This window comes from Cyprinodon tularosa, unplaced genomic scaffold (assembly GCF_016077235.1).
Source record: "Cyprinodon tularosa strain WSP-4 unplaced genomic scaffold, ASM1607723v1 ctg1103, whole genome shotgun sequence".
In the NCBI taxonomy this organism is placed as follows: Eukaryota; Metazoa; Chordata; class Actinopteri; order Cyprinodontiformes; family Cyprinodontidae; genus Cyprinodon; species Cyprinodon tularosa.
This window is the reverse complement of record NW_024037898.1, coordinates 159,661-187,196: the sequence shown is the minus strand read 5'-3', so window position 1 is coordinate 187,196 and position 27,536 is coordinate 159,661. Positions and strand designations below refer to the sequence as shown.

General features: G+C 47.0%; 1 protein-coding gene across 1 annotated transcript; it reads right to left on the bottom strand.

Moving 5' to 3' along the window:
• On the bottom strand, window positions 1–21,843 carry LOC119791526. Its single transcript, XM_038297675.1, has 23 exons — window positions 21,683–21,843; window positions 21,383–21,546; window positions 21,275–21,299; window positions 21,079–21,192; window positions 16,714–16,851; window positions 16,518–16,633; window positions 16,318–16,438; window positions 15,342–15,959; window positions 13,053–13,163; window positions 12,597–12,757; window positions 12,487–12,511; window positions 12,294–12,407; window positions 11,503–11,634; window positions 9,986–10,266; window positions 9,791–9,908; window positions 8,414–8,601; window positions 5,917–6,331; window positions 3,576–3,668; window positions 2,634–2,765; window positions 1,288–1,451; window positions 1,099–1,216; window positions 706–893; window positions 1–637 (listed from the first exon to the last, which is right to left on the bottom strand). Exons 1-23 carry the CDS (start codon window positions 21,741–21,743, stop codon window positions 269–271), a joined length of 3,966 nt encoding a protein of 1,321 aa, XP_038153603.1. The 5' UTR covers window positions 21,744–21,843; the 3' UTR covers window positions 1–268.
• Between the last annotated feature and the right edge of the window lie 5,693 nt (window positions 21,844–27,536).

Sequence of the window (27,536 nt, the reverse complement as noted above, 5' to 3'; positions counted from 1 at the left end):
TTTCAGTTACATTCAGATCAAATCAAACGTAAACATAGAAATGAGAATTAAAGAACAGCCACTTTATTCTCCAGACGTGTTAAACAGGATCAGTTCTGTAGCTAAATTTAATGCTAGTCAGTAGATTTTTTCCTTTGATGATTGATGTCAGACCGAACCAAACCTGGATGATCAGGGGCCCAAACAGTCGAACCTGAGGGACTCAATGAGGATGGTTCGTTCCAGCTTCTCTGAGCTTAAATCCCTGATTACTGGGTTTACTGGGTGTTTATACTGGGCTCACAGGCGTCAGCTTCTTGATCCCCTCTCTGATCCACTTGATGTATTTAGATACTTTAGTGTAGACGCCGTATTTCCCCTTTCGTGCGTGACCTTTGCCCCAGCTCCTGATGCCGGTGATGAAGAAGGTGTCATGGTAATGGGTGACGTGCGGCCCGCCGGCGTCGCCCTGAAAGGAATCCTCCATCCGGTCGTAGCCTGCGCAGAACATCCGCAAAGAGACGGGCAGCTGGGTGGACTGCATGCAGGCATCTGGATCCACGTAGGGGACGGAGAGGCGCCGTAGGATGGCGGACGGCTGACCCTCACCCAGATGTCCAAAACCGCTGACCAGCCCCGCCTGCTGCCGCATCAGAACCTTCATGTAGAACAGAACCTTAGAACCCCACATTCCTGATATGTGACTGTGAAGCAGTGAACGTTCACCTTCTCCATGAAGTCCGGCTCCGGTATGCAGGCCGGCAGGATGTACCTGGAGAACCTGATGGGCGTGGCCAGCTTTATCAGAGCCAGGTCGTTGAAGAGCGTCTGTGGGCTGTAACCATGGTGACTGACCGAGACGTCCACCACATGGGAAGCTTGGTCACCTCCACTGTGAGACGAGTTGTAGACACCTGGATGCATGTTGGACCAGATTCAACATCTCATAGCTGAAGCATTAAGCTGGAACCTAACTGGTGTGAACAGATTAGTCTGTTTCTGATTGGTCGACCCGCTGAGCTGTTTGGGTCGGACTGAGTCTGGAAACCAGATCCGTCTCACAGGACCGGAACCTTCCGGATCTATACCAGAGGCGTGTGTTTGAGCTGTTAGACGTACCGAGGCTGACGGTGAGGTACCGGGCTTGGGTCAGGCATTGAGCGGCGGTCAGGATGATGTACTCGGTCAGGATGGTTCCCCCACAGAAGCCCACGCCGTTCTGATTCACCAGCAGAGCCTCAGAGGAGAGAACAAAGTCAACTAATTGACCCCTGGACCAGAACCGTCGCCCCTTTGCTGGGTGTCTACCTGCCATGGACATTGTCCCGGTGGACAGTCCTCTCCCCTGACGGTCTCATCCAGCCTGCTTGCATTGCTCTGGAGGACCAGCTGATCCTCTCTGGAGTTCCCCTCTACGGTTCCATTCTGAGTTTGGACTCTGCCGGTGATGATGGCGCCACATCTGAAAGTCTCTGAGAGAGTTTGGAGATCAGGAAGAGCTCGTCATTCTCTATGTCCACCAAGCTTTGAAAGAACTCATGAATTTAGATGATTAAAGCTGGAACTGGATCAGTTCTGTTCATCCTCAGCTGGATCTGTCTATAAATCCAGCTAAAGCTAATTATTCAACTATTCTTCTGACTGCAGACAAAACAGAAGTTATAGTTTTTGGACCAGAGTCTTTGAAAATAATCAAAATCTTGGTGTTATTTTTGATCAGGACCTGTCATTGAAATCCCAGATCAAAGAGGTTTCTAGAATTTCCTTCTTTCATCTGAGGAACATTGCAAAAATGAGCAATCTCCTGTCCAGGGGTGATGCTGAGAAACTAGTCCATGCATTTGTTACTTCAAGGCTGGACTATTGTAATTCTTTACTATCAGGAAGTCCACAAACTGTAGTTAAAAGCCTTCAGCTGATCCAAAATGCTGCAGCCAGAGTTCTGATGGAAATTAAAAAGAGAGATCATATCTCGCCTATCCTGGCTTCTCTTCATTGGCTTCCTGTTAAATCCAGAATAGAATTTAAAATCCTCCTTCTCACATATAAAGCCTTAATTTAAGGTTAGTTCCTCCCTGCTTTTTCTCATAGTAGCTTCATCTGGTCTGTTCCTGTTTGGTGTGAAATTCAGGAGTTTGATGCGGAGCTCGCTGTCGCATCCGTCCAAGCGGCCGATGTCTCAGGGTTCTGCCCTTTAAGTTTTTAGTTTCAATGTAATTTTGTGTTGTTGTAGACGTTTCATAGCACTGTTGTGTTTTTGTGCTACTTTCTGTTGCCTCCTTGTGCCAGTTTCCTTCCTCCTCCTTTCTAGCTGTTTCTGTCCACACCTGCTCCCAATTCACTGATTGCTCCAGAACAGAATAGAAGAGAGGATAGAGAGGTTTTGGCTTCTTTATTTATTCCTGGATCTGTGCTCCTGTTGCTGCCAGAATTTAAATTAAATCTTCAAGAACTCATCTCTGCATTTGGATCCTCGACTAACGTCCACCAAAGCTGACATGATGTCAATGCATCATTCATTTGAATGATCTGGCTTCTCTGTAGCCGTAGTTGCACAGCATTGAGCGGCAGCTTGCTGTAAACATTGTGTGGTTCTCCAAGTTCCTGAAGCTTCTTTAAAGTCCAGGACTCGGGTGGTCCAGAACTTGTCTTACCGTTAGAGCTGCAGGACTGGTTGTCCGGTGCCAGGAAGTACCCATCAGCACAGCCACACTCGACGTTCCCTTCCACAACATGGCAGAAATGTTCGCAGCCACCGTTTTCATTCTCACAGAGCCCTGGATTTACTGGAATAAACAGAAATCCCAGTAAAACCAGCATGTTGACGGCTTCTACGGAACAGAACCAATGAATATGGAAGAAACACAGTCTCACAGGAATCTGCCTTTTTTTAAACACCGAAATTTAAACACTAACATTTTTGGCTATGAATTTTAAACACTGAATTTTTTTACACATTGAATTCCTTAAACAGTTTTATTATCTGGTAAAAATTCAGCTGTAAATGTGTGAGCTTAGGGACCTACACTCTACAGTTCAGCAGCTTCCAATGAAAGCCAATGAAATGAGCTCATTTGGTCACGTGACACAACAGTTGGCCATAGCTTTGTTATCGGCTGAATGAAGCTGAATGAGGAGTTTTTCCGGTTAAATAGATCTGATTAGAAAACAGGTAGCTACTAATAGACAGACATCTATGGGTCTGGATGAAATAACTGAGCCAATCACAGTGCAGCACCCCCGTCTGCCAAGGCTGTTGGTTTGATCCGGAAGAAGCGGCCGACAGCAAACTTCCTTCTTTTTCTGACCAAATGAGCTCATTTTCCTCCCAGAGATGAGCATCATGAGCTCCAGCTTTAGGTCACTCTGCATCAGCATGGACCAACCTCCACCTAAACACTTCCTCTGGCCGTTAGTGAAGAACTAAAGTCTGATTGATCTCATTGATCGGTGCGTATCTAATGAACAAAGTTCTGCCCTGTGAAGCAAACCCAGACAGACCAGTGGATCCTCCTTAGAACCAGAAAGTTCTGCGTCTGACATAAAACCACAGCGATGTTCTGAAAGGAGCGACGGGTCGGAGGTGGATCACTCACCGTTCTCATGGCTGAACACCTGAAGGAGAAAACCTCCCAGAAGGCAGACGGCGAGCCAAGAGGCGGACATGTTGGACCGCTTTAACCTCAGGTCTGCTCAGGCTCTGCAAACAATCGCCTGCGCAAACAGCAGGGACTCTGACCTGATGGGGGTTTGGACAGACGGACCAAAGCCATCCAAACTATTTAACTGCCTTTTCAAACATTAAACCATGAATAACATTTATTACGTTAGTCCAGTCCAATCAAAACACCGTCAAGTATAGAGAGATAATACAAGCAGATAGTACATGTTAAATACTGATCTAATGGAATATGTCATATGGGTGAGTAGAACATGAGGGAATGACGTAGAATCAAGGGCCCAATGTAAAAAAACAGTGTTCCCCTTTAAATACAGGGGCCAGGATGAGTTCTCTAGGGGCCCCTGTTGGTCCCTGCCTAGAACCGTCTATGCATGTTATCTAAATATCTTATTTTAGGAGGAAATATACTAATTACATTGGCAAAATATTTTATTTCACTACTTAAATTCAGGCTAAATACGCTTAATTTAAGACGTTTTTTACTTTTTTCTAGATTGTTTTTGAAGTGTATGTGCCTGGTTTTGATCTGTTGACTCCTGAATCAACAGGAAGGTTCCTGGAAAAACAGGCAACATGAATGTGGAAAACAGTCTGAGTCACCTGGAAAACAGAACTCCGTGTTTTTCTGCATAGATCTACATGAAAAAAACTTGCTTTGGTTCTGTTCCTGCAGTGGACTCTGATCGCCCTCAAAACATCCAAACAAACAGCAGCTGAACCCCTGAAACATAAACACTGCCTTTGTTTGTTCCTGGTAAACATGGAGGGACTTAGTCTCCCAGATCAATACTCCTGGATTAATCAGAGAATTTACTGATCCAGGCCGAAAGCTACGGAAGAAAGACAGCCTCACTGGAATCTGACTTTTTTTTTTTACACCGAATTTGAAATCATGCTGAATTTTCATCTGGTAAAAATTCAACTGCAAATAATTTGACTGCAAATGTGTTGACCTTTTGGTGACTTGAAGCCACAGAATTTTAAACACTGAATTCATTTCTATATTAAATTCCTTACACTGAATTTTTATCTGGTAAAAATTCAGCTGCAAATAGAGCAGAGCTGCTTCTCCTCCTCATCCAGAGGAGTCGGCTGAGGAGGAGCAGACATCTTTATCTGATGGACGCCTCCCTCTGAGGATGTTACTGTCCAGGGGGGAGTTAAGAGTTAAAATGTCTATTTATGGTTAGTTCTATAATTCATGAACATTTCTTTTAATTGATTTAGTGAAGATCATTTACTGTTTTTGAGTTGTATGTGAATAAAGGTTAGGTGACGTTAGTGGATATGAACTGAATTCTGGGTAATCCAATATGGCTGCAGAGAAACATGCCAGCTGTGCAGAAACGTTACTGATCCACTCAACAGAAAAAGACTCTTCTGTTCTGGTCTGAAAGATGCACACGGTAAGTCGTTCTGATTACTTGAATGTTTCATGTTGATATTTTAGCATGTAGGATCATCTCCTGTTTAATCTAGTTTGACCAAATGTCTTTGAAATCTGTGTAGTCAGAGACTTTTACTTTCTGAAGCTGTTATTGAAAGGTTTTTATATTCTGTATTTTTGTAGTTTTCACTGTGTCTTCGACAAGAGAGAGAGAATAAAACGTTGAAAGACATCATGATGATGCGTGGCCTTCCTAAGAGTCAGACCTGAGTAGTTAGATAGGGGTTCCAGGGACGTCCCACAGGAGGAGGACCAGGACACCATGGAGGGACCATGTCTCTCTGCTGAAGGAGGAGTCTGAGAGTCTCTTCTAAGGCTGCCGCCCCAAAGATCCGGTCCTGGATGAAGAGGAAGGCGACGACGACGACAAGTGTTTTAAGCATTAAATCCACTATAAGAAATAATTTCAGGTCAAGAAGTGAAAGAAGAACAGAAATCCGACTCTTTTCCAGGTGTTTAATGGTTCAGCCTCAGAAACTTCAACTCGGTCTTACAGGCTTTTAATGACAAAGTTTATATGGAACCAAGACACAGTTAGTGAAAGAAAACTAAAAAGAGGTGAGGATGTATTAAAGAGCTTAAAATAAGCCTAACATGGGTAGTAGAAAGTTAAGCAAATAATTATTTCTCCTTTAAATTTCAAGTTTTCTTCCCACAAGAAACAATAAATCAACATTAGAGCAAATATATCAAAGAAAATGAATGGTCACAGAGTAACGACCTTGAGGTACTCCATAAGTAATCAGGTCACCATCTAAGGTTTGCAGCTGGATAGTACATCAGCTGTTAGGCCGTTTAAATGTGGTTTACAGGAACAACCGTCTGATGGAACCACCGTCCCTCTTCTTCCTGCTGCCCTGAGCGGCTGTCAACCTCCTGATTCCCTGTCGGATCCAGCGGATGTACGTCGACACTTGCGTATAGACGCCATATTTCCCTTTGCGAGCGCACCCTTCCCCCCAGCTCACGATGCCAGTGATGAAGTAGGTGTCACGGTAACGCGTGACGTGCGGCCCGCCGCTGTCGCCCTGGCAGGCATCCTTGGTGATTGTGTCGTAGCCGGCGCAAAACATGCGCATGGTGATGCGCAGCTGGGTGGATTCCATGCAGACGTTCCGATCCACGTAGGGGACAGAGAGACGCTGTAAGATGGTGGATGTCTCTTGACCCTCGCCAAGACGTCCAAAGCCGCTGACTAGACCGTCTGCCTGGCGCATTAGGACCTGGAAGACCAGAACAAATCCAATCACTCAGACCTCTTACAGCTGAATATCTATCCATCCATCCATCCATCCATCCATCCTCTTCCTCTTCTCTGGGGTTGGGTCGTGGGGGTAGCAGCTTCAGTAGGGAGGCCCAGGCGTCCCTCTCTCCAGCCACTTGGTTCAGCTCCTCTGGGGGAATCCCATGGCGTTTCCAGGCCAGCAGAGAAACATAGTCCCTCCAGCGTGTCCTGGGTCTCCCCCTGGTCCTCCTCCCGATGGGACGTGCCTGGAACACCTCACCAGGGAGACGTCCAGGAGGCATTCTATCCAGATGCCTGAGCCACCTCAACTGGCTCCTTTCAATGTGGAGGAGCAGCGGCCCAGACACACTAGGGAGAAAACTCATTCTTTCGGTCATGACCATAGATGAGGGTAGGAACGTAGATCGACCGGTAAATCGAGGGCTTTGCTTTTTAGCTCACCTCTCTCTTCATCACAAAAGGCCGGTACAGCGCACGCTTCGCAGCAGACGCCGCATCAATCCGCCAATCGATCTCACACTCCATCTTCCCCTCACTCATGAACAAGACCCCAAGATACTTAAACTCCTCCACTAGGGGCAGTACATCCTCCCACACCTGGAGAAGGCAGTCTACCCTTTTCCAGCTCAAGACCATAGTCTCAGATTTGGAGGCACTGATCCTCATCCCGGCCGCTTCACACCCGGCTGTGAACCGCTTCATTGAGAGCTGTAGATCACGCCCCGATGAAGCCAATAAAACCACATCATCTGTAAATGTGCCGCTGAACAGTTCATCTTAATTTAGTGAATCTCTTCAGTAAGAATATGAAAAAACATTCCTCCTTAGAACCAGTGGTGTCACCTGGGAGAGGCTAGGAGTGACCATGGCCACCCTGTGCAATGGCCTTGCCCCTCCACTGGCCACCCCTCTGGCCACCCCACTGGCCATTCCACTGGCCACCCCTCTGGCCACCCCACTGGCCATTCCACTGGCCATTCCACAGGCCACCCCTCTGGCCACCCCACTGGCCATTCCACTGGCCATTCCACAGGCCACCCCTCTGGCCACCCCACTGGCCATTCCACTGGCCATTCCACTGGCCATTCCACAGGCCACCCCTCTGGCCACCCCACTGGCCATTCCACAGGCCACCCCTCTGGCCACCCCACTGGCCATTCCACTGGCCACCCCTCTGGCCACCCCACTGGCCATTCCACTGGCCACCCCTCTGGCCACCCCACTGGCCATTCCACTGCCCACCGCACTGGCCATTCCACTGGCCACCCCTCTGGCCACCCCACTGGCCATTCCACTGGCCACCCCACTGGCCACCCCTCTGGCCGCCCCACTTGCCATTCCACGGGCCACCCCACTGGCCAGAGTAAATTGTAGTAGCATCAGTTTAGCTTTTCATCCCATTCTACACAACCAGTGACTTAACATTAAAAGTCACAGAATAAACCAAGATCTGAGGAGGTGTTACTGAAGCCTTTCTGATTTCTACAGCCAGGTTTACCACTATAGTAGATTCCAACCCTGAAATTATGCCTTTTAGTTTCAGTGGCCACCCAAAGATGCCCCTCCCACACACAAACACACACATCACACACACACTGAAACATTTCTGGAGGTGCCACTGCTTATTGCTCCTTTAATCCCATTATTACCATCATTAACCCCATTTTGGTTCAATTTTGTCCCTAAGTAATCCCAGACCTTCAGAATCAAGAAGTTACTAAGGAAGAACCTGCCAGGCAACACGAAGTAGGTTAAAAACTCTGGAAAGGGTTGCAGATCCATCTCTAAGGCCACACATTGGAGCATGGAGGCTGACCTGCCACTGTGGCCTCTTTAACAATTCATCCAGAAGGTCCCAGAAGAACCAAGAACATCTACAGATCTGCAGGACTCACCGTCTCAGTGGAGGTCAGAACCCAAAATAAGTCTCACCTTTACAAAAACATCTTGAAGATCCTCAAGACTTCTAGAATATTCTGACCTTTCTATAAGGTTTTGGTTGCTGTTCCATCTGATCTAATCGAGACGTCAAACCCTTTCCTCCCTCAGTGGTTCTTACATTCTCTGCAAAGTCTGCCTCCGGTATGCAGGCTGGAAGGATGAACCTGGTGAACGTGATGGGCTCGGCCAGCTTGATGAGCGCGATGTCATTGTGGTAGGTGTCCGGGCTGTACTTGTTGTGGGAGACGATGATTTCCACATGATGTGTTACTTCATTCTCACTGGATTCAATTGTGTTGTATTCACCTGAAAACACAACCGTCGTCACTGTCAGGGGTTACAGCAGGACTCACTGGGTTTCATGGACCTGGATGATAAACTGGACTGTAAGGGTTCTGGCTGTTGGAAGAGGATTATGGATATGTTGAAGAATAACCAGAGAGAACTGGAAGGACCCAGGAATCTAACTGGACCGGCCCAGAAAGCCACCATCTAAGCAGGGGAGGGCAATTCCAGTTCCTGAGGGCCACTATCCTGCAACCTTTAGACGTTTCCTTGGTCCAAAACACCTGAATCAAGTAAATAGATGATAGAGATACTGAGGTGGTGATTCAGCCATTTAATTCAGATGTGTTTGGCCAAAAACAAATCTAAAAGCTGCAGGATAGCGGCCCTCAGGGACTGGTATTCTGTGGTTAAACTCTGTTGGACCGTTTGCTGCTTTACGGTTTTAAAACCAATTCAATTCCAGTAGATTTAGATGTTTTTCTAACTTGCCTAAAATTATAGAGGTTTGGAATAAAATAGATCATATTTAATGTGTTGACTTTCATCTTTTTTTTTTTATAGAAATTTTCTAAACTTTGGGACAATCTGATAAAGAGTACATTTATATACACGTTTAAGCCAGAATGATTTGACATTTAAATATGATTTCCCTACGACTTTAAAGGGAATTGCTGGCCTGGCTGAACAGGCGAGGTCTTCTGTTCCCCTGTAAAGGGGATGGCTTCCTTCACTCCCCTCTCAAACCATCTGTCTTCTTTGTCCAAAATGTGAACATTCTGGTCTTCCAAAGAATGTCCTTTGTCCATGAGGTGTAGATGTACAGCAGAGTCTTGTCCTGAGGAGGGCGCTGTTCTGTAGTTGGGCCATTTTATCTTTGGTTCTCAAACATAAAATCTAAGTTCAATTGTGACATCATTGCTGTGTTTTATAGATTATGTTCTACCATAGCAGCTCGGTTTAGTTTAGCTTCTCTGGTTTATATAAGAGTTTCTAACTGTAAGACGCTTGAGTCAGAGTTGAATGATTTTATTTCATAAATTCATATTTTAATGGAGGTTGTGGTGAATTTATGTTAATGTGCAGAATTGCCTCCAGCAGAACCAGGCTCAGTGTGAGCGGCCATCTGCTGAGGCCCACTGGAGACAGAAGCAGACATAGAAAAAGAAGCATAGATACAAAAGGCAATGGTTGGATTGGTCGGACATACCGAGTTTGACGACGAAGTATCGTGATTGGTTCATGCAGTGGGCGGCCGTCAGGATGATGTACTCGGTCAGGATGGTTCCCCCACAGAAGCCCACGTCGTCTTCGTTAATCAGCAGAGCCTATCAGAACACAACCAGCACCCGTCATGGACTCCGTCATGGGTCCGATCCTCCCAGGACCAGAACAAAAGGACTACCTGCCATGGACATTCTCCTGGCGGACAGTTCTCTCCGCCCACAATGCGGACGTTTGCCGCCATGTCGCTGGTGACGCCGCTGTCCCAGAGCGTGTTAGAGGGCGGGATCTGACTGCTGATGTTTCCAGACGAGAACAGATCAGCAGAGTCGGAGTTCTGCGGTGATGTGGAGTTGGCGCTGGTGTTCAGCTTCAGGTTTGTCATTTCCTCTTTGGTCTCTTCCACGGAGCCCAGAAGGGAGCGGACCTTGTTGGTGACGATGGCGCCACATTTAAACCTCTCTGTAAGAAGAAGTTTAGAGATCAGAGAGTTTGGATGAGGTTCTGTAGGGTTGCTGATGGTTTCTCTGAAGCACTCCTGTTTTAGGATCATCTACTGATCATGTTCAGAACTCCCTAACTGGTTTGGCGCTTTGCTGATCCATTGGTAAGGATTAAAAACACACAACCTGCACGTCCACAAGAGGAACGTTTGGTTTGCTGGGAATGTTTTAGACAACATGCTGTTGATTGGAGCTGAAAGCTGCAGGAAGGCCTCCTTGATCTGCTTGGTATGATAACCTTTGACCCTAAAGGGCTGTGTATACTCCAGTGTGTTGCAGTAAGATTGTTGCAGGTATGATGCAGATATTTTTGATTTATGCCCAATTTCAGAGCGTGGTCTGCGGTACTGTAACAGCCAATCAAAATGGCTATTCCCAGTGAAAAGCCAGCCAAATGGCAGCAAAATCCCCTCCAACTTCCAGCCACTGGCCTTCGCCTGGGTGTGGGTGTCTGACCAGGAGATGGTGCTTCTTTTTAGATCTTATCGTCCACAACTCATGACAGAGTATTTTAAATGTTAATTAGGAATTGTAGGGGTCTAGCCAAGGACCAGATAAGGCCAATCAGAGGCCTCCTGTCTGCGGTCGTCTACAATCTTAGGGAGGTGCAGCAGAGGGTCTGCGGAAGGGGGGGCATATCTGCGTTAACTGCGAACACACCCAGACTGGTTTCTGAGTGTAAACCAGGCTAAACTCTACCTCGACACCAAGCCGTTTTCTAGATAACTTCGCCTTTTCCATATAAACCTTTAGTTTTCATCTTAGTTCAACATTGTCTAAGATCTACTGCGGACAGAACCATGATGGTTCCTGCATTATTCCTCAACATCTAAATTCTTTCTCTTCTAAGTGGACATGTCTTCACACCTGGCAGCTCTGGACTCTCCTGGGACCTGGTTTAACTAGAAAGACTTTCCCATTAGGGCTTAATGTAGAATCCTCATCTAGATGTTCTACCATGAACGGCCAAATTAAAACCTCTACACGAAAAGTTTATTTCAGTTTAAATTTATGGAGGCTTTGTGTCAAATTTTGTATTTTGTGTATGAAGATAAATCCAAGCTTTTGAATGCGGTTCTTGTTTTTAAAGCTAATTATGGTAGCTTGCTATAAAGCCCTTCCATCCTAGAAGGTAAATCTGACATATCTGGTGTTTAGACTTGAAGAAGGGACCATCAGTTGAGCTTTTTCTTACCATGGGATTCGCAGGACTTCTGATCGGCAGCCAGGAAATATCCGTCGGCACAGGAGCACTCGACGTTCCTGTTGGTGATCCGGCAGAAATGCTCACAGCCGCCGTTCTCGTTCTCGCACAGCTTGGGGATCACTGCAAAGACACAGATGTCACAATCAAACCCATCCTGACAAGGTTCGGCTGAACGCGTCCTGAAAGTCCAGTTTTCCCATTTATTGAGTATTTAAATTGTATTAAAAGTTCCCATTGATTTCTAAAAGCATCAGGTCTGCAACGCCTCCGCTGCTCTTGGTTCCTTAAACCCGGGTTTAAACTGTGCAATATTTCCAATTGTTGCACGCAGCTACAACTCAAACTGTACAACGAAACCTCAGGGTTTTAAAGTTCACAGCTCACAATGTTTATCATCATACTGTGCGACCCGACTTTCTGATGCGATCTACCTGCTTACACTGTAAGTCTATAAGCCCCGTTGGACTCAGCTCAGAGATGGAGCTGGTCGGACTCGTCAATCTGGAAGAAGAAGAAGAAGAAGAACTCCCTTGTTTGCACATGCGCAGTGCTCAAGGTTCCGGTAAATTGGCTCGTAGCTCTGCTTCAACCGCAGGATTTGTCCACGACCACCTCTTTTCTCCTGACCTTACGACCCCTGATTGGGAGGTGGTCGTTAGAGGCAGATCCTCAGATTCTGAACATCTCCAAAGCTTCATAACACCTGGATGTTTTGAAGGCAGCAGATGGACGAAGCTCTGCCGGTTTATCGGCTAACCCTGAAGGACTCGTGTGTTTACCGATCTCACAGTTGAAGCCCTTGTATCCCTCCTTGCAGTAGCAGGTGTAGCCTCCGATCGTGTCCTTGCAGTGCCCCCCATGAGCACATGGGATGGACTCGCAGGCGTCACCATCTGCAGGATGGACAATTAGGCTTCAGGGTCCTGCCAAGTGGCTTAGGTCATGATAGGGTGATCTGGGGAGATACATTACCGACATATTTGGCCCAGAACTCGTCCTGAGGAGGAAAAAAACGGGATTAAATGTTTCAATATAACAGGAACTGATCAAGAAGACGAATCCGGTTAGTTTGGTGTTCCTACAGTTTTCTGCTTATCTTCAAAGATCTCCCGCGCCTCCTCCCAGCTGCAGCGCTCCTCGTTGCACTCCCTCTCCATGTTGCCTTGTTTAAACTCCTCCATAAAGCTGTTGGCCCGCCTCAGTCTGGTCAGAACCTCGTTGGCCTTCCTGCCATCCAGGAACACTAGAGACAGGGCAGAGAGACGGATCCACAGACAGTAAGGGTTTCTATAAACATGGCCGTCTGGAAATGTTTCAGGACAGCGCACCAATGGTCCAAAACATCCTACTTCTTATCTAAGATCCCACAACTCCAGATCGCCCATATGTCATCAAAGGTCAAGGATCACCATCTGCCAATCAACCACCTCCCCATTCCTCCAGCGCTCTCTCCTTCTCCCCCTCTAACTCCACATTCCTCCCTGCCACCCTCCTCTTCCTCGGTGCTGACAGCTGAATGTGGATGTGGTGGAACGTACCGTGAGCAGCAGTGAGGTGGAGCAGCAGAACCAGGCCCAGGGTTGGCCCTAGAGTCCAAAACATGGTTCCAGTTGGAGCGGAGCTCAGCTGGAGGACCTTCAGTGTTCTGAGTTATGGTGTGTGCGTATGAAGCAGGCAGAGAGGGCAACGAACTGAGGTGGGGGAGGAAGGGTTGGCCTGGGCGGGCTTTATCTCAGGCAGCAGGGCTTCCTGCAGCTTTAGAGGGAGACTACATCTCCCATAGTGCTTTGCATCAGATTCAGGGTAGACGTGGTTTTGTTGAAGTGATAACGGGACCTGGAAACATGTTGAAGCTGGGTTCTCCATCCAGCTTCTATGGTTGGATTTTCCTAAAGCTTCCATGAGTCACCAGAACAGATTCACTTTTATCTCCTCTCCCAGTTATCAGTCCCAGTTTGTTCAGCCTTTATCAGCAACCAGGCCTTCATCGTCAGCTGGTCAGGAGATCGGATCGTCCTGCGCTGCAGAGAGGAACATCTGATGATCTGGGCTTCCTTGCAGACAGCGTATAGAACCAGGGAGGTTCTGGTTCTGGTGTCTCCCCCTGCAGGCGGAGGATGGTGCTTCATGTAAAAGAAGGGTTCTAACTAACCCCGCCCCTTTAAGGGCGTTACCTCTGGCCACACTCCCAGGACTAAAATGGAGCGCTTAAGAGCAGAGGATGCTTCCTTCAAAAGATCCCATTGCCATTGGTCCAACGCCCTGGCAGGGGCGGATTTAGGAAATGTGGAGCCCTAAGCAAAGACAGGCAGGGGCCCCTCTGAGAAGACAACAGATAAAACAGCCCCATTCTCCAGATAGATAAATGTTAATAGAATAGACATCCATTATCTGTTCTAGGTAGTGTCCCTCTCTTCTTGTCCCTTTTCTTCTTGTTTTCCTCTCTATGTTTTGTACTCAGCTGACTTTTCATGCTGTCTCTAAAGGAATGAAAGATTTTTTCCAAGCACTAAGCTCACTTAGCTGATTGCTCCTTCCTGTGTTTCCAAAAAGGCCAAAGTAAATAACCCAGTCCTTCTTTTCACTGTAGACAAGAGCGCTAAGTTGGATTAACCATACATGGAAACAGAGTTTTATGGGACCCCAGGAGCTTGGGGCCCTAGGCAGCTGCATAGTATTTCCTAATGGTAAATCCTCCCTGCGCCAAAGGCTTGGCCAAAACTGTTAACTGGTGAGATGTTTAAATAGATTTAATGGATAAATATAGATTAATATCTAGAAAAAGATTATCATTTATCTCCTGAACCATAAGAGTAAAATAAAACGTTCCTACATCCATCCAGTTTATTTTTGGAGGGAATGCTTTGATAAAGCTCATTTTAAGGAAGGGTTGTCTTCAGATGATAACAGTAGGGCATTATTCAGACTAAAATATGGCCTTTAATGTTTTGGTTTTCATTCCTGGACGGGGCCGCCTGTGGAGCTGGTTGACAGTTGCCTTTTGTATCTATGCTTCTTTTTCTATGTCTGCTTCTGTCTCCTTGAACCCCAGTGGGCCTCAGCAGATGGCCGCTCACACTGAGCCTGGTTCTGCTGGAGGTTTCTTCCTGTTCAAAGGGAGTTTTTCCTCTCCACTGTCGCTACAAGCATGCTTAGTGTGAGGGATTGCTGAAGAGTCAATGAGTCGATGCAATCAGCTGGTTTTCCTTAGATAGAAAACTTGTGTGATGTGTTGTGAATTGGTGCTCTAGAAATAAACTGAAATTAGAAATAATGAACTTAAATTAATTTTCTGGTTCGTATTCGTTTCTAAAGGTTTTTTTTTTTTTTTTTTTTTTACCAGTTTAGGTTCTTTTACCTTTATTTTAATTGTTGTTGGTTTTTGTGGTTCTGGTTGTTCCTCTTTGGTCTTATAATGAAAAATCATGGATGTTCTGCTGTCTGTGATCCAGAACAAGAACAGAAACTCTAGATCAACATCAGACCTTCAGAATAAAAGCTGGAGTGAGTTTTTATCGGTTCAGTGTTGGATCTCTATCTTCCTGCAGTCTGCTGCCTTTAGTGCGGGAAAATGAACCGAATGAGGAACCCGGAGAAGCCGTCTGACGTTGCTGCAGGAACATGTTTAATTAAACGCCTGCAGAACCTGCTGCTCAGACTAAAAGTAAAATAAAATAGAATAATTTCAAACTGCAGAGACATTTTCATTCTTAGCTTTATTTATTAGACGCAGATGGAACCAATCAGACTCTAACTGGGCTGGTTCTGGTCGGGCTCTAAAGTCCCAGCAATGAATAAACCTTCCAAGCCGGGACCAGAGCCATCTTAGACCGCTATTTGCTCCAGACTGGGTCCAGATCCTGCCTCCTGCAGTCTGGGCGGGTTCTTCATGGTTTTCTCCACCCAGTCCACAAACATGGCCACCTTGGTGTAAACCCCGTAATATCCCGGGTGGGGGCAGCCGCGGCCCCAGGCCACCACACCCGTCAGGAAGTGGGTGGAGCCGTACTCCGTCACCAGCGGGCCGCCGTCGTCGCCTCTGCAGCTCTCCAGGCCTCCGTCCAGATATCCGGCACACAGCATGTTGTCTGTGAAGTTGAACTGGGATTTCAGGGAGCACTGGGAGTTCTGGATGATGGGGACGTTCATCTGGCGGAGGATGGGGGAGAGTGGGCGGCCGGAAGAGGCGTAGACGTTCCCACCGGTCGTCCTCTTGCCCCAGCCGGACACGGTGTGGTAGCGGACCGGCAGGAGTTCCCGTTCTGCAAAGTCTTTGGTGGGAAGGCAGATGGGGATGACGAATCGACCCAGAGCCACGGACTGGTTCAACCGGACCAAGGCGATGTCGCTGTCGCCCGTCCCTGGGTTGTAGTTTGAATGGGGTATCACCATGGTTACGGCTATCTGCTGCTCTTTGTTGTCCTTCACGTCCAGGTTATGTTCACCTGATCAGATCAGATATGAACAGAATTCAGATTATAGTCAGTCTCGAGATTTATTTATAAATATATGAGATGCGAGAATAAAGTCATCATAGCAAAACCTGTTTCAGAAAGAAAGCTTCCAGCTCAGTCGTTTGCAGAATTGTTTCAAAATTCTGAATCTAATAATAATTTGATGCTAAAAGACTCTATATTTCCTTATTGGTCAAACCAATGCCAAGGTATAAAACTCCCCTTTGAAACTCCCCTGACCCCCTTTCAAAGGCATATCTGGTATTGCAGACCAATAACGACCCCCTTTCCATAAATAATTCAGCCTCTCTATCGATTTAAGCCCTTGGTTCCCCTCTGGGGGTTTTACCTGCCACCACAGTGAGGTTCCAGGGGGCCGTCTTATGGACGCAGTGGGCAGCAGTGATGACCCAGTCCGGGTGGATTAGAGCTCCACCGCAGTGGCTGCGTCCATCCAGTTGAAGCAGGACCTGATGGAGAACAGTCAGACCCCTGTTAGACCAGGACCAGTGGGGGTAAGGGGTCCCACATGTATGGAGCCATGTTTACCTGCCAGGGACAGTCTCCAGGGCTGCATTGATTAGCTCCCACCAGCCTGGTCTGAACCTGGGTGCTCTGGTTAAGTCCATCCTGTGAGGAGGGCAGCTGCCCACAGGGAAACTCCACTGAAACACAATCCCATCGTCAGCGTAGAGCATCATCCACGGTACCATAAAACCACTGGTCAGGCCAGCTTTTTCTTTACCTTTAGAAATACATTGTTTCCCATCATCTGCCAGCTGGTAGCCATCAGCACAGAAACATCTGCGTCGAACTCCAGAACCATCGCAGAAATGCTCACAGTGACCGTTCTGATACAGACATCCCAGCGTGTCTTCAAAAACTGAAAACGTAACACAAAAGGTCAATCCAACGGAGGAGCTTCGCTCCAGACTGATGTTAGTGGGTGGATGTTAGTGGGTGGAAGTTAGTGGGTGGATACTAGTGGATGGGTGATAGTAGGTGGATGTTAGTGGATGGGTGATAGTAGGTGGATGTTAGTGGATGGGTGATAGTAGGTGGATGTTAGTGGGTGGAAGTTAGTGGGTGGATGTTAGTGGATGGGTGATAGTAGGTGGAAGTTAGTGGGTGGAAGTTAGTGGGTGGAAGTTAGTGGGTGGAAGTTAGTGGGTGGAAGTTAGTGGGTGGAAGTTAGTGGGTGGATGTTAGTGGGTGGAAGTTAGTGGGTGGAAGTTAGTAGGTGGATGTTAGTGGGTGGAAGTTAGTGGGTGGATGTTAGTGGGTGGAAGTTAGTGGGTGGATGTTAGTGGGTGGATGTTAGTGGGTGGAAGTTAGTGGGTGGATGTTAGTGGGTGGAAGTTAGTGGGTGGAAGTTAGTGGATGGGTGATAGTAGGTGGATGTTAGTGGGTGGAAGTTAGTGGGTGGATGTTAGTGGATGGGTGATAGTAGGTGGAAGTTAGTGGGTGGAAGTTAGTGGGTGGAAGTTAGTGGGTGGAAGTTAGTGGGTGGAAGTTAGTGGGTGGAAGTTAGTAGGTGGAAGTTAGTGGGTGGAAGTTAGTGGGTGGAAGTTAGTGGGTGGAAGTTAGTAGGTGGAAGTTAGTGGGTGGAAGTTAGTGGGTGGAAGTTAGTGGGTGGAAGTTAGTGGGTGGAAGTTAGTGGGTGGAAGTTAGTGGGTGGAAGTTAGTGGGTGGAAGTTAGTGGGTGGAAGTTAGTGGGTGGAAGTTAGTAGGTGGATGTTAGTGGATGGGTGATAGTAGGTGGATGTTAGTGGATGGGTGATAGTAGGTGGATGTTAGTGGGTGGAAGTTAGTGGGTGGATGTTAGTGGATGGGTGATAGTAGGTGGAAGTTAGTGGGTGGAAGTTAGTGGGTGGAAGTTAGTGGGTGGAAGTTAGTGGGTGGAAGTTAGTGGGTGGAAGTTAGTGGGTGGATGTTAGTGGGTGGAAGTTAGTGGGTGGAAGTTAGTAGGTGGATGTTAGTGGGTGGAAGTTAGTGGGTGGATGTTAGTGGGTGGAAGTTAGTGGGTGGATGTTAGTGGGTGGATGTTAGTGGGTGGAAGTTAGTGGGTGGATGTTAGTGGGTGGAAGTTAGTGGGTGGAAGTTAGTGGGTGGAAGTTAGTGGGTGGATGTTAGTGGGTGGAAGTTAGTGGGTGGATGTTAGTGGGTGGAAGTTAGTAGGTGGATGTTAGTGGGTGGAAGTTAGTGGGTGGATGTTAGTGGGTGGAAGTTAGTGGGTGGAAGTTAGTGGGTGGAAGTTAGTGGGTGGAAGTTAGTGGGTGGAAGTTAGTGGGTGGATGTTAGTGGGTGGAAGTTAGTGGGTGGATGTTAGTGGGTGGAAGTTAGTGGGTGGAAGTTAGTGGGTGGAAGTTAGTGGGTGGAAGTTAGTGGGTGGAAGTTAGTGGGTGGAAGTTAGTGGGTGGAAGTTAGTAGGTGGATGTTAGTGGGTGGAAGTTAGTGGGTGGATGTTAGTAGGTGGAAGTTAGTAGGTGGATGTTAGTGGGTGGAAGTTAGTGGGTGGAAGTTAGTGGGTGGAAGTTAGTGGGTGGAAGTTAGTGGGTGGAAGTTAGTAGGTGGAAGTTAGTGGGTGGAAGTTAGTGGGTGGAAGTTAGTGGGTGGAAGTTAGTGGGTGGAAGTTAGTAGGTGGATGTTAGTGGGTGGAAGTTAGTGGGTGGATGTTAGTGGGTGGAAGTTAGTGGGTGGATGTTAGTGGGTGGATGTTAGTGGGTGGGTGATAGTAGGTGGAAGTTAGTGGGTGGATGTTAGTGGGTGGATACTAATGGGTGGATACTAGTGGATGGGTGATAGTAGGTGGATGTTAGTGGGTGGAAGTTAGTGGATGGATGTTAGTGGGTGGAAGTTAGTGGGTGGATGTTAGTGGGTGGAAGTTAGTGGGTGGAAGTTAGTGGGTGGATGTTAGTGGGTGGAAGTTAGTGGGTGGATGTTAGTGGGTGGATGTTAGTGGGTGGGTGATAGTAGGTGGAAGTTAGTGGGTGGATGTTAGTGGGTGGATACTAATGGGTGGATACTAGTGGATGGGTGATAGTAGGTGGATGTTAGTGGGTGGAAGTTAGTGGATGGATGTTAGTGGGTGGAAGTTAGTGGGTGGATGTTAGTGGGTGGAAGTTAGTGGGTGGAAGTTAGTGGGTGGATGTTAGTGGGTGGATGTTAGTGGGTGGGTGATAGTAGGTGGAAGTTAGTGGGTGGAAGTTAGTGGGTGGATGTTAGTGGGTGGATGTTAGTGGGTGGGTGATAGTAGGTGGAAGTTAGTGGGTGGATGTTAGTGGGTGGATACTAATGGGTGGATACTAGTGGATGGGTGATAGTAGGTGGATGTTAGTGGGTGGAAGTTAGTGGATGGATGTTAGTGGGTGGAAGTTAGTGGGTGGATGTTAGTGGGTGGAAGTTAGTGGGTGGAAGTTAGTGGGTGGATACTAATGGGTGGATACTAGTGGATGGGTGATAGTAGGTGGATGTTAGTGGGTGGAAGTTAGTGGGTGGATGTTAGTGGGTGGATACTAATGGGTGGATACTAGTGGATGGGTGATAGTAGGTGGATGTTAGTGGGTGGAAGTTAGTGGATGGATGTTAGTGGGTGGAAGTTAGTGGGTGGATGTTAGTGGGTGGAAGTTAGTGGGTGGAAGTTAGTGGGTGGAAGTTAGTAGGTGGATGTTAGTGGGTGGAAGTTAGTGGGTGGATGTTAGTGGGTGGAAGTTAGTGGGTGGATGTTAGTGGGTGGATGTTAGTGGGTGGGTGATAGTAGGTGGAAGTTAGTGGGTGGATGTTAGTGGGTGGATACTAATGGGTGGATACTAGTGGATGGGTGATAGTAGGTGGATGTTAGTGGGTGGAAGTTAGTGGATGGATGTTAGTGGGTGGAAGTTAGTGGGTGGATGTTAGTGGGTGGAAGTTAGTGGGTGGAAGTTAGTGGGTGGATGTTAGTGGGTGGAAGTTAGTGGGTGGATGTTAGTGGGTGGATGTTAGTGGGTGGGTGATAGTAGGTGGAAGTTAGTGGGTGGATGTTAGTGGGTGGATACTAATGGGTGGATACTAGTGGATGGGTGATAGTAGGTGGATGTTAGTGGGTGGAAGTTAGTGGATGGATGTTAGTGGGTGGAAGTTAGTGGGTGGATGTTAGTGGGTGGAAGTTAGTGGGTGGAAGTTAGTGGGTGGATGTTAGTGGGTGGATGTTAGTGGGTGGGTGATAGTAGGTGGAAGTTAGTGGGTGGAAGTTAGTGGGTGGATGTTAGTGGGTGGATGTTAGTGGGTGGGTGATAGTAGGTGGAAGTTAGTGGGTGGATGTTAGTGGGTGGATACTAATGGGTGGATACTAGTGGATGGGTGATAGTAGGTGGATGTTAGTGGGTGGAAGTTAGTGGATGGATGTTAGTGGGTGGAAGTTAGTGGGTGGATGTTAGTGGGTGGAAGTTAGTGGGTGGAAGTTAGTGGGTGGATACTAATGGGTGGATACTAGTGGATGGGTGATAGTAGGTGGATGTTAGTGGGTGGAAGTTAGTGGGTGGATGTTAGTGGGTGGATACTAATGGGTGGATACTAGTGGATGGGTGATAGTAGGTGGATGTTAGTGGGTGGAAGTTAGTGGATGGATGTTAGTGGGTGGAAGTTAGTGGGTGGATGTTAGTGGGTGGAAGTTAGTGGGTGGAAGTTAGTGGGTGGATGTTAGTGGGTGGAAGTTAGTGGGTGGAAGTTAGTGGGTGGATGTTAGTGGGTGGATGTAAACCAAATAAAAAAGAGGAATACAGCCAAAGAGACATATTTGCTTTTTTTTAAAGCTGTTTTATAACCCCTAAAATTAAATTCACCAACATTTTGCCGTATTTATTCAGTTTGTCTTAAATCTGATGCCTTTTTACCAGAACATTCTGTCAAGTGTAGATCTACGCTTCTGGCAATGATTTCTTCATTTATCAATTTTTTTTAATTCTGAAATTAAACAGAAAAAGATGTTTCCTTTTCACCATATCTGGTATGTTCAGCCTTCCGTTATTGACTGTAATTACGCCAGCCTGGTTTACTAGTCCTACCAGAGGAGGTCTCTGCTGACCCAGAGCAGGACAAGGAACTCTGATCCAGTCATCCAGAGGAGGATTACCTGTCTGACAGTACCGGCCCTCGTATCCCTCCAGACACTGACATTCATAGGAGTTTCCCACATAAAGACACGTCCCGTTATTGTGGCAGGGGTTCTCCAGGCAGGGGTCCCTTTCTGACAGAACAGGGTCCAAACAGAACCGTCAGGGTGAGCTCTGCCCCTCTGACGTCACACAGGAGGACGCTCACATACTTACTGGCATAATTTCTCCAGAACTCCCTCTGAAAGCCAACAGAAAGAAAACAGTCAGAGATCCAGGTGGACCGGTCTGATGCAGAGAGAAAAAGCTGGAGCCTGAGCTGACCGTCTGCTGATCGTCCTCAAACACCTCCCGCGCCTCCTCGTAGTCACAGATCTCCTCCACGCATTCCCTCTCCAGGTTCCCCTGCTTCAGCTCCTCCAGGAAGCCGCTGTTGGCTCTCCTCCATCGGCGCAGCACCGAGGCGGCTTGGTGTTTCCCAACAAACACTGAAAAACCAAGCAGTGGTTCCTCTGAGCTTTTCTACAGGCCAGGAATAATTCTCACTGCTTCTATCAGCAGATTGAAACTGATGCATTTAAAGTCAGTTTCATGCAGAATTCCTGGTTAATGGCTGGATTTTACCTTCAGCAGCGTGGAGGGTCCAAAGCAGAGTGGAAATGAAGCAGAAGCTCCTCAGCAGCATGTTTGCAGTGTTCCAGGTCAGAGCTAAACAGGACTGAGATTAGACAGAGTTCACCTCCTGGTCCTCGCTCCCAAAACCTGCTCCGCAAACAAAAAGTTCTCGTACTTTGGACCGTTTCTCCTCACACGGTTCTGGACAAACACTCATTCCCAGAAGTGTAGGAATACTTTACAGTAACTGTTTCCACTGCAGGGGAACAAACACTAGCTGATTAAAAACCAATTAATCTAATATTTACTTTCAAAAACAAACACTATTTACTGAATTTAATGGCAATGCCTTTAACTGGCCACAAGGGGCGACAAAGGAGTTTGCCCTGCAACTGGAGGGTTGTCGGTTCAAACCCCGGCTCTGGATTTCAATGTCATTGTGTCCTTGGGCAAGACACTTAACCCGCATTGTCTACTGATGGTGGTCAGAGGGCGCGGTGGGGCCCCTATACGGACGCCTGCTTACTGTCAGTGAGCTCCAGGCAGCGGTGGCTACAATGGAGTGAACCACCTTAGTGTGAAAGAGTGAATTTAGTGGTTCTACACCATACTATATAATAGGATGATGGATGGATGGATGGATGGATGGATGGATGGATGGATGGATGATGGATGGATGGATGGATGGATGGATGGATGATGGATGGATGGATGGATGGATGGATGGATGGATGGATGGATGGATGGATGATGGATGGATGGATGGATGGATGATGGATGGATGGATGATGGATGGATGGATGATGGATAGATGGATGGATGGATGATGAATGATGGATGGATGGATGATGGATGATGGATGGATGGATGGATGATGGATGGATGGATGGATGGATGGATGGATGGATGGATGGATGGATGATGGATGGATGGATGGATGGATGATGGATGGATGGATGATGGATGGATGGATGATGGATAGATGGATGGATGGATGATGAATGATGGATGGATGGATGATGGATGGATGGATGATGGATGGATGATGGATGGATGGATGGATGGATGGATGATGGATGGATGGATGATGGATGGATGGATGGATGGATGGATGATGGATGATGGATGGATGGATGGATGGATGGATGATGGATGGATGGATGATGGATGGATGGATGATGGATAGATGGATGGATGGATGATGAATGATGGATGGATGGATGATGAATGATGGATGGATGGATGGATGATAGATGGATGGATGGATGGATGGATGGTGGATGGATGGATGATGGATGGATGGATGGATGGATGATGGATGGATGGATGATGGATGGATGGATGATGGATAGATGGATGGATGGATGATGAATGATGGATGGATGATGGATGATGGATGATGGATGGATGGATGGATGGATGATGGATGGATGGATGGATGATGGATGGATGATGGATGGATGGATGATGGATGGATGATGGATGGATGGATGGATGGATGGATGATGGATGGATGGATGATGGATGGATGGATGGATGGATGGATGATGGATGGATGGATGATGGATGATGGATGATGATGGATGATGGATGGATGGATGGATGGATGGATGGATGGATGATGGATGGATGGATGATGGATGGATGATGGATGGATGGATGGATGGATGGATGGATGGATGGATGATGGATGGATGGATGGATGGATGATGGATGGATGATGGATGGATGGATGATGGATAGATGGATGATGGATGGATGGATGATGGATGGATGGATGGATGATGGATGGATGGATGATTGATGGATGGATGATGGATGATGGATGATGGATGGATGGATGGATGGATGATGGATGGATGGATGATGGATGGATGATGGATGGATGGATGGATGGCTGATGGATGGATGGATGGATGGATGATGGATGGATGGATGGATGGATGGATGATGGATGGATGGATGGATGATGGATGGATGGATGGTGGATGGATGGATGGATGGATGATGGATGGATGGATGGATGGATGGATGGATGGATGGATGATGGATGGATGGATGATGGATGGATGGATGATAGATGGATGGATGATGGATGGATGGATGATGGATGGATGGATGGATGGATGATGGATGGATGGATGATGGATGGATGGATGGATGGATGGATGATAGATGGATGGATGATGGATGGATGGATGGATGGATGGATGGATGATGGATGGATGGATGGATGATGGATGGATGGATGGATGGATGGATGATGGATGGATGGATGATGGATGGATGGATGATGGATGGATGATGGATGGATGGATGATGGATGGATGGATGGATGGATGGATGGATGATGGATGGATGGATGGATGGATGGATGGATGATGGATGATGGATGATGGATGGATGGATGGATGGTGGATGGATGGATGGATAGATTATGGATTGATGGATGGATGGATGGATGGATGATGGATGGATGGATGGATGATGGATGGATGGATGGATGGATGATGGATGGATAGATTATGGATTGATGGATGGATGGATGGATGGATGGATGGATGATGGATGGATGGATGGATGATGGATGGATGGATGGATGATGGATGGATGATGGATGGATGGATGGATGGATGATGGATGGATGGATGATGGATGGATGGATGATGGATGGATGATGGATGATGGATGGATGATGGATGGATGGTGGATGGATGGATGGATAGATTATGGATTGATGGATGGATGGATGGATGGATGATGGATGGATGGATGGATGATGGATGGATGGATGGATGATGGATGGATGATGGATGATGGATGGATGATGGATGGATGGATGGATGGATGGATGGATGATGGATGGATGGATGATGGATGGATGGATGATGGATGGATGATGGATGGATGGATGATGGATGGATGGATGGATGGATGGATGGATGGATGGATGATGGATGGATGGATGGATGATGGATGGATGGATGATGGATGGATGGATGGATGGATGATGGATGGATGGATGGATGGATGGATGGTGGATGGATGGATGGATAGATTATGGATTGATGGATGGATGGATGGATGATGGATGGATGGATGGATGATGGATGGATGATGGATGGATGATGGATGGATGGATGGATGGATGGATGGATGGATGATGGATGATGGATGGATGGATGGATGGATAAATGGATGGATGGATGATAGATGGATGGATGATGGATGGATGGATGATGGATGGATGGATGGATGATGGATGGATGGATGATGGATGGATGGATGGATGGATGGATGGATGATGGATGGATGGATGATGGATGGATGATGGATGGATGGATGATGGATGGATGGATGGATGGATGGATGGATGATGGATGGATGGATGGATGATGGATGGATGGATGATGGATGGATGGATGGATGGATGATGGATGGATGGATGGATGGATGGATGGTGGATGGATGGATGGATAGATTATGGATTGATGGATGGATGGATGGATGGATGATGGATGGATGGATGGATGATGGATGGATGGATGGATGGATGATGGATGGATAGATTATGGATTGATGGATGGATGGATGGATGGATGGATGGATGGATGATGGATGGATGGATGGATGATGGATGGATGGATGGATGATGGATGGATGATGGATGGATGGATGGATGGATGATGGATGGATGGATGATGGATGGATGGATGATGGATGGATGATGGATGATGGATGGATGATGGATGGATGGTGGATGGATGGATGGATAGATTATGGATTGATGGATGGATGGATGGATGGATGATGGATGGATGGATGGATGATGGATGGATGGATGGATGATGGATGGATGATGGATGATGGATGGATGATGGATGGATGGATGGATGGATGGATGGATGGATGATGGATGGATGGATGATGGATGGATGGATGATGGATGGATGATGGATGGATGGATGATGGATGGATGGATGGATGGATGGATGGATGGATGGATGATGGATGGATGGATGGATGATGGATGGATGGATGATGGATGGATGGATGGATGGATGATGGATGGATGGATGGATGGATGGATGGTGGATGGATGGATGGATAGATTATGGATTGATGGATGGATGGATGGATGATGGATGGATGGATGGATGATGGATGGATGATGGATGGATGATGGATGGATGATGGATGGTGGATGGATGGATGGATAGATTATGGATGGATGGATGATGGATGGATGATGGATGATGGATGGATGATGGATGGATGGATGGATGGATGATGGATGGATGGATGATGGATGGATGGATAGATGGATGATGGATGGATAGATTATGGATTGATGGATGGATAGATGGATGGATGGATGGATGGATGGATGGATGGATGGATGATGGATGGATGGATGGATTATGGATTGATGGATGATGGATGGATGGATGGATGATGGATGGATGGATGGATGATGGATGGATAGATTATGGATTGATGGATGGATGGATGGATGGATGGATGGATGGATGGATGGATGATGGATGATGGATGGATGGATGGATGATGGATGGATAGATTATGGATTGATGGATGGATGGATGGATGGATGATGGATGGATGGATGGATGGATGATGGATGGATGGATGGATGGATGGATGGATGGATGGATGATGGATGATGGATGGATGGATGATGGATGGATGGATGATGGATGGATGGATGGATGATGGATGGATAGATTATGGATTGATGGATGGATGGATGGATGATGGATGGATGGATGGATGGATGATGGATGGATGGATGGATGGATGATGGATGGATAGATTATGGATTGATGGATGGATGGATGGATGGATGATGGATGGATGGATGGATGGATGGATGGATGATGGATGGATGGATGGATGATGGATGGATAGATTATGGATTGATGGATGGATGGATGGATGGATGGATGATGGATGGATGGATGGATGATGGATGGATGGATGGATGGATGGATGGATGATGGATGGATGGATGGATGATGGATGGATGGATGGATGATGGATGGATGGATGGATGATGGATGGATGGATGATGGATGGATAGATTATGGATTGATGGATGGATGGATGGATGGATGGATGGATGGATGATGGATGGATGGATGATGGATGGATAATGGATGGATGGATGAATGATGGATGGATGGATGGATGGATGGATAATGGATGGATGGATGAATGATGGATGGATGGATGGATGATGGATGGATGGATGGATGGATGGATGGATGATGGATGGATGGATGAATGATGGATGGATGGATGGATGGATGGATGGATAATGGATGGATGGATGAATGATGGATGGATGGATGGATGGATGGATAATGGATGGATGGATGAATGATGGATGGATGGATGGATGATTGAATTGTAGTTTGTCTCATTGACTTTCCCACAGGAAGTCTATAGAATCCAGCCCAGCTGATGAATGGATGAATAAAGATGCTGCTTACAAAGATCTGGTTTTTATAACCAAACTTTTCCTGTTTTAGGTCAGTGAGGATTAACAGCTTTATTTCAGAATGTTAATAGTTTTCTAGTCATCAATGTTTAGTTAGACTGATCTAAATGGAGCCTGTAGCTTTAAGGAAGAACATCAAACACTCCTTCCTTGTGTGACATCATGGAAAACAAGAAATGAATCATCTAAGATGTGAGGAATCTCCTCCATCTCCCAGTGGCCTGATGGCTCCACATTCAGCCTCCAGTGCCAGTATAACCACAGAGGGAAGGTCAGGCTACTTAGCGACTGGGGGAAGAAACAACTAATGGGTTCTGGAGTGACCTGTTTGAAGCCCAGAACAAA

What these genes read in the sequence shown, in the direction of transcription:
- LOC119791526 (XM_038297675.1), bottom strand. Translation starts at nt 21,743, where the DNA reads ATGCTGCTGAGGAGCTTCTGCTTCATTTCCACTCTGCTTTGGACCCTC. An exon ending in ATACTTCGTCGTCAAACTCG is followed by an intron (nt 8,602 to 9,790) that starts GTATGTCCGACC and finishes TTGTGTTTTCAG; the next exon opens with GTGAATACAACACAATTGAA. An exon ending in CATCAGACGGTTGTTCCTGT is followed by an intron (nt 3,669 to 5,916) that starts AAACCACATTTA and finishes GAGCCTGAGCAG; the next exon opens with ACCTGAGGTTAAAGCGGTCC.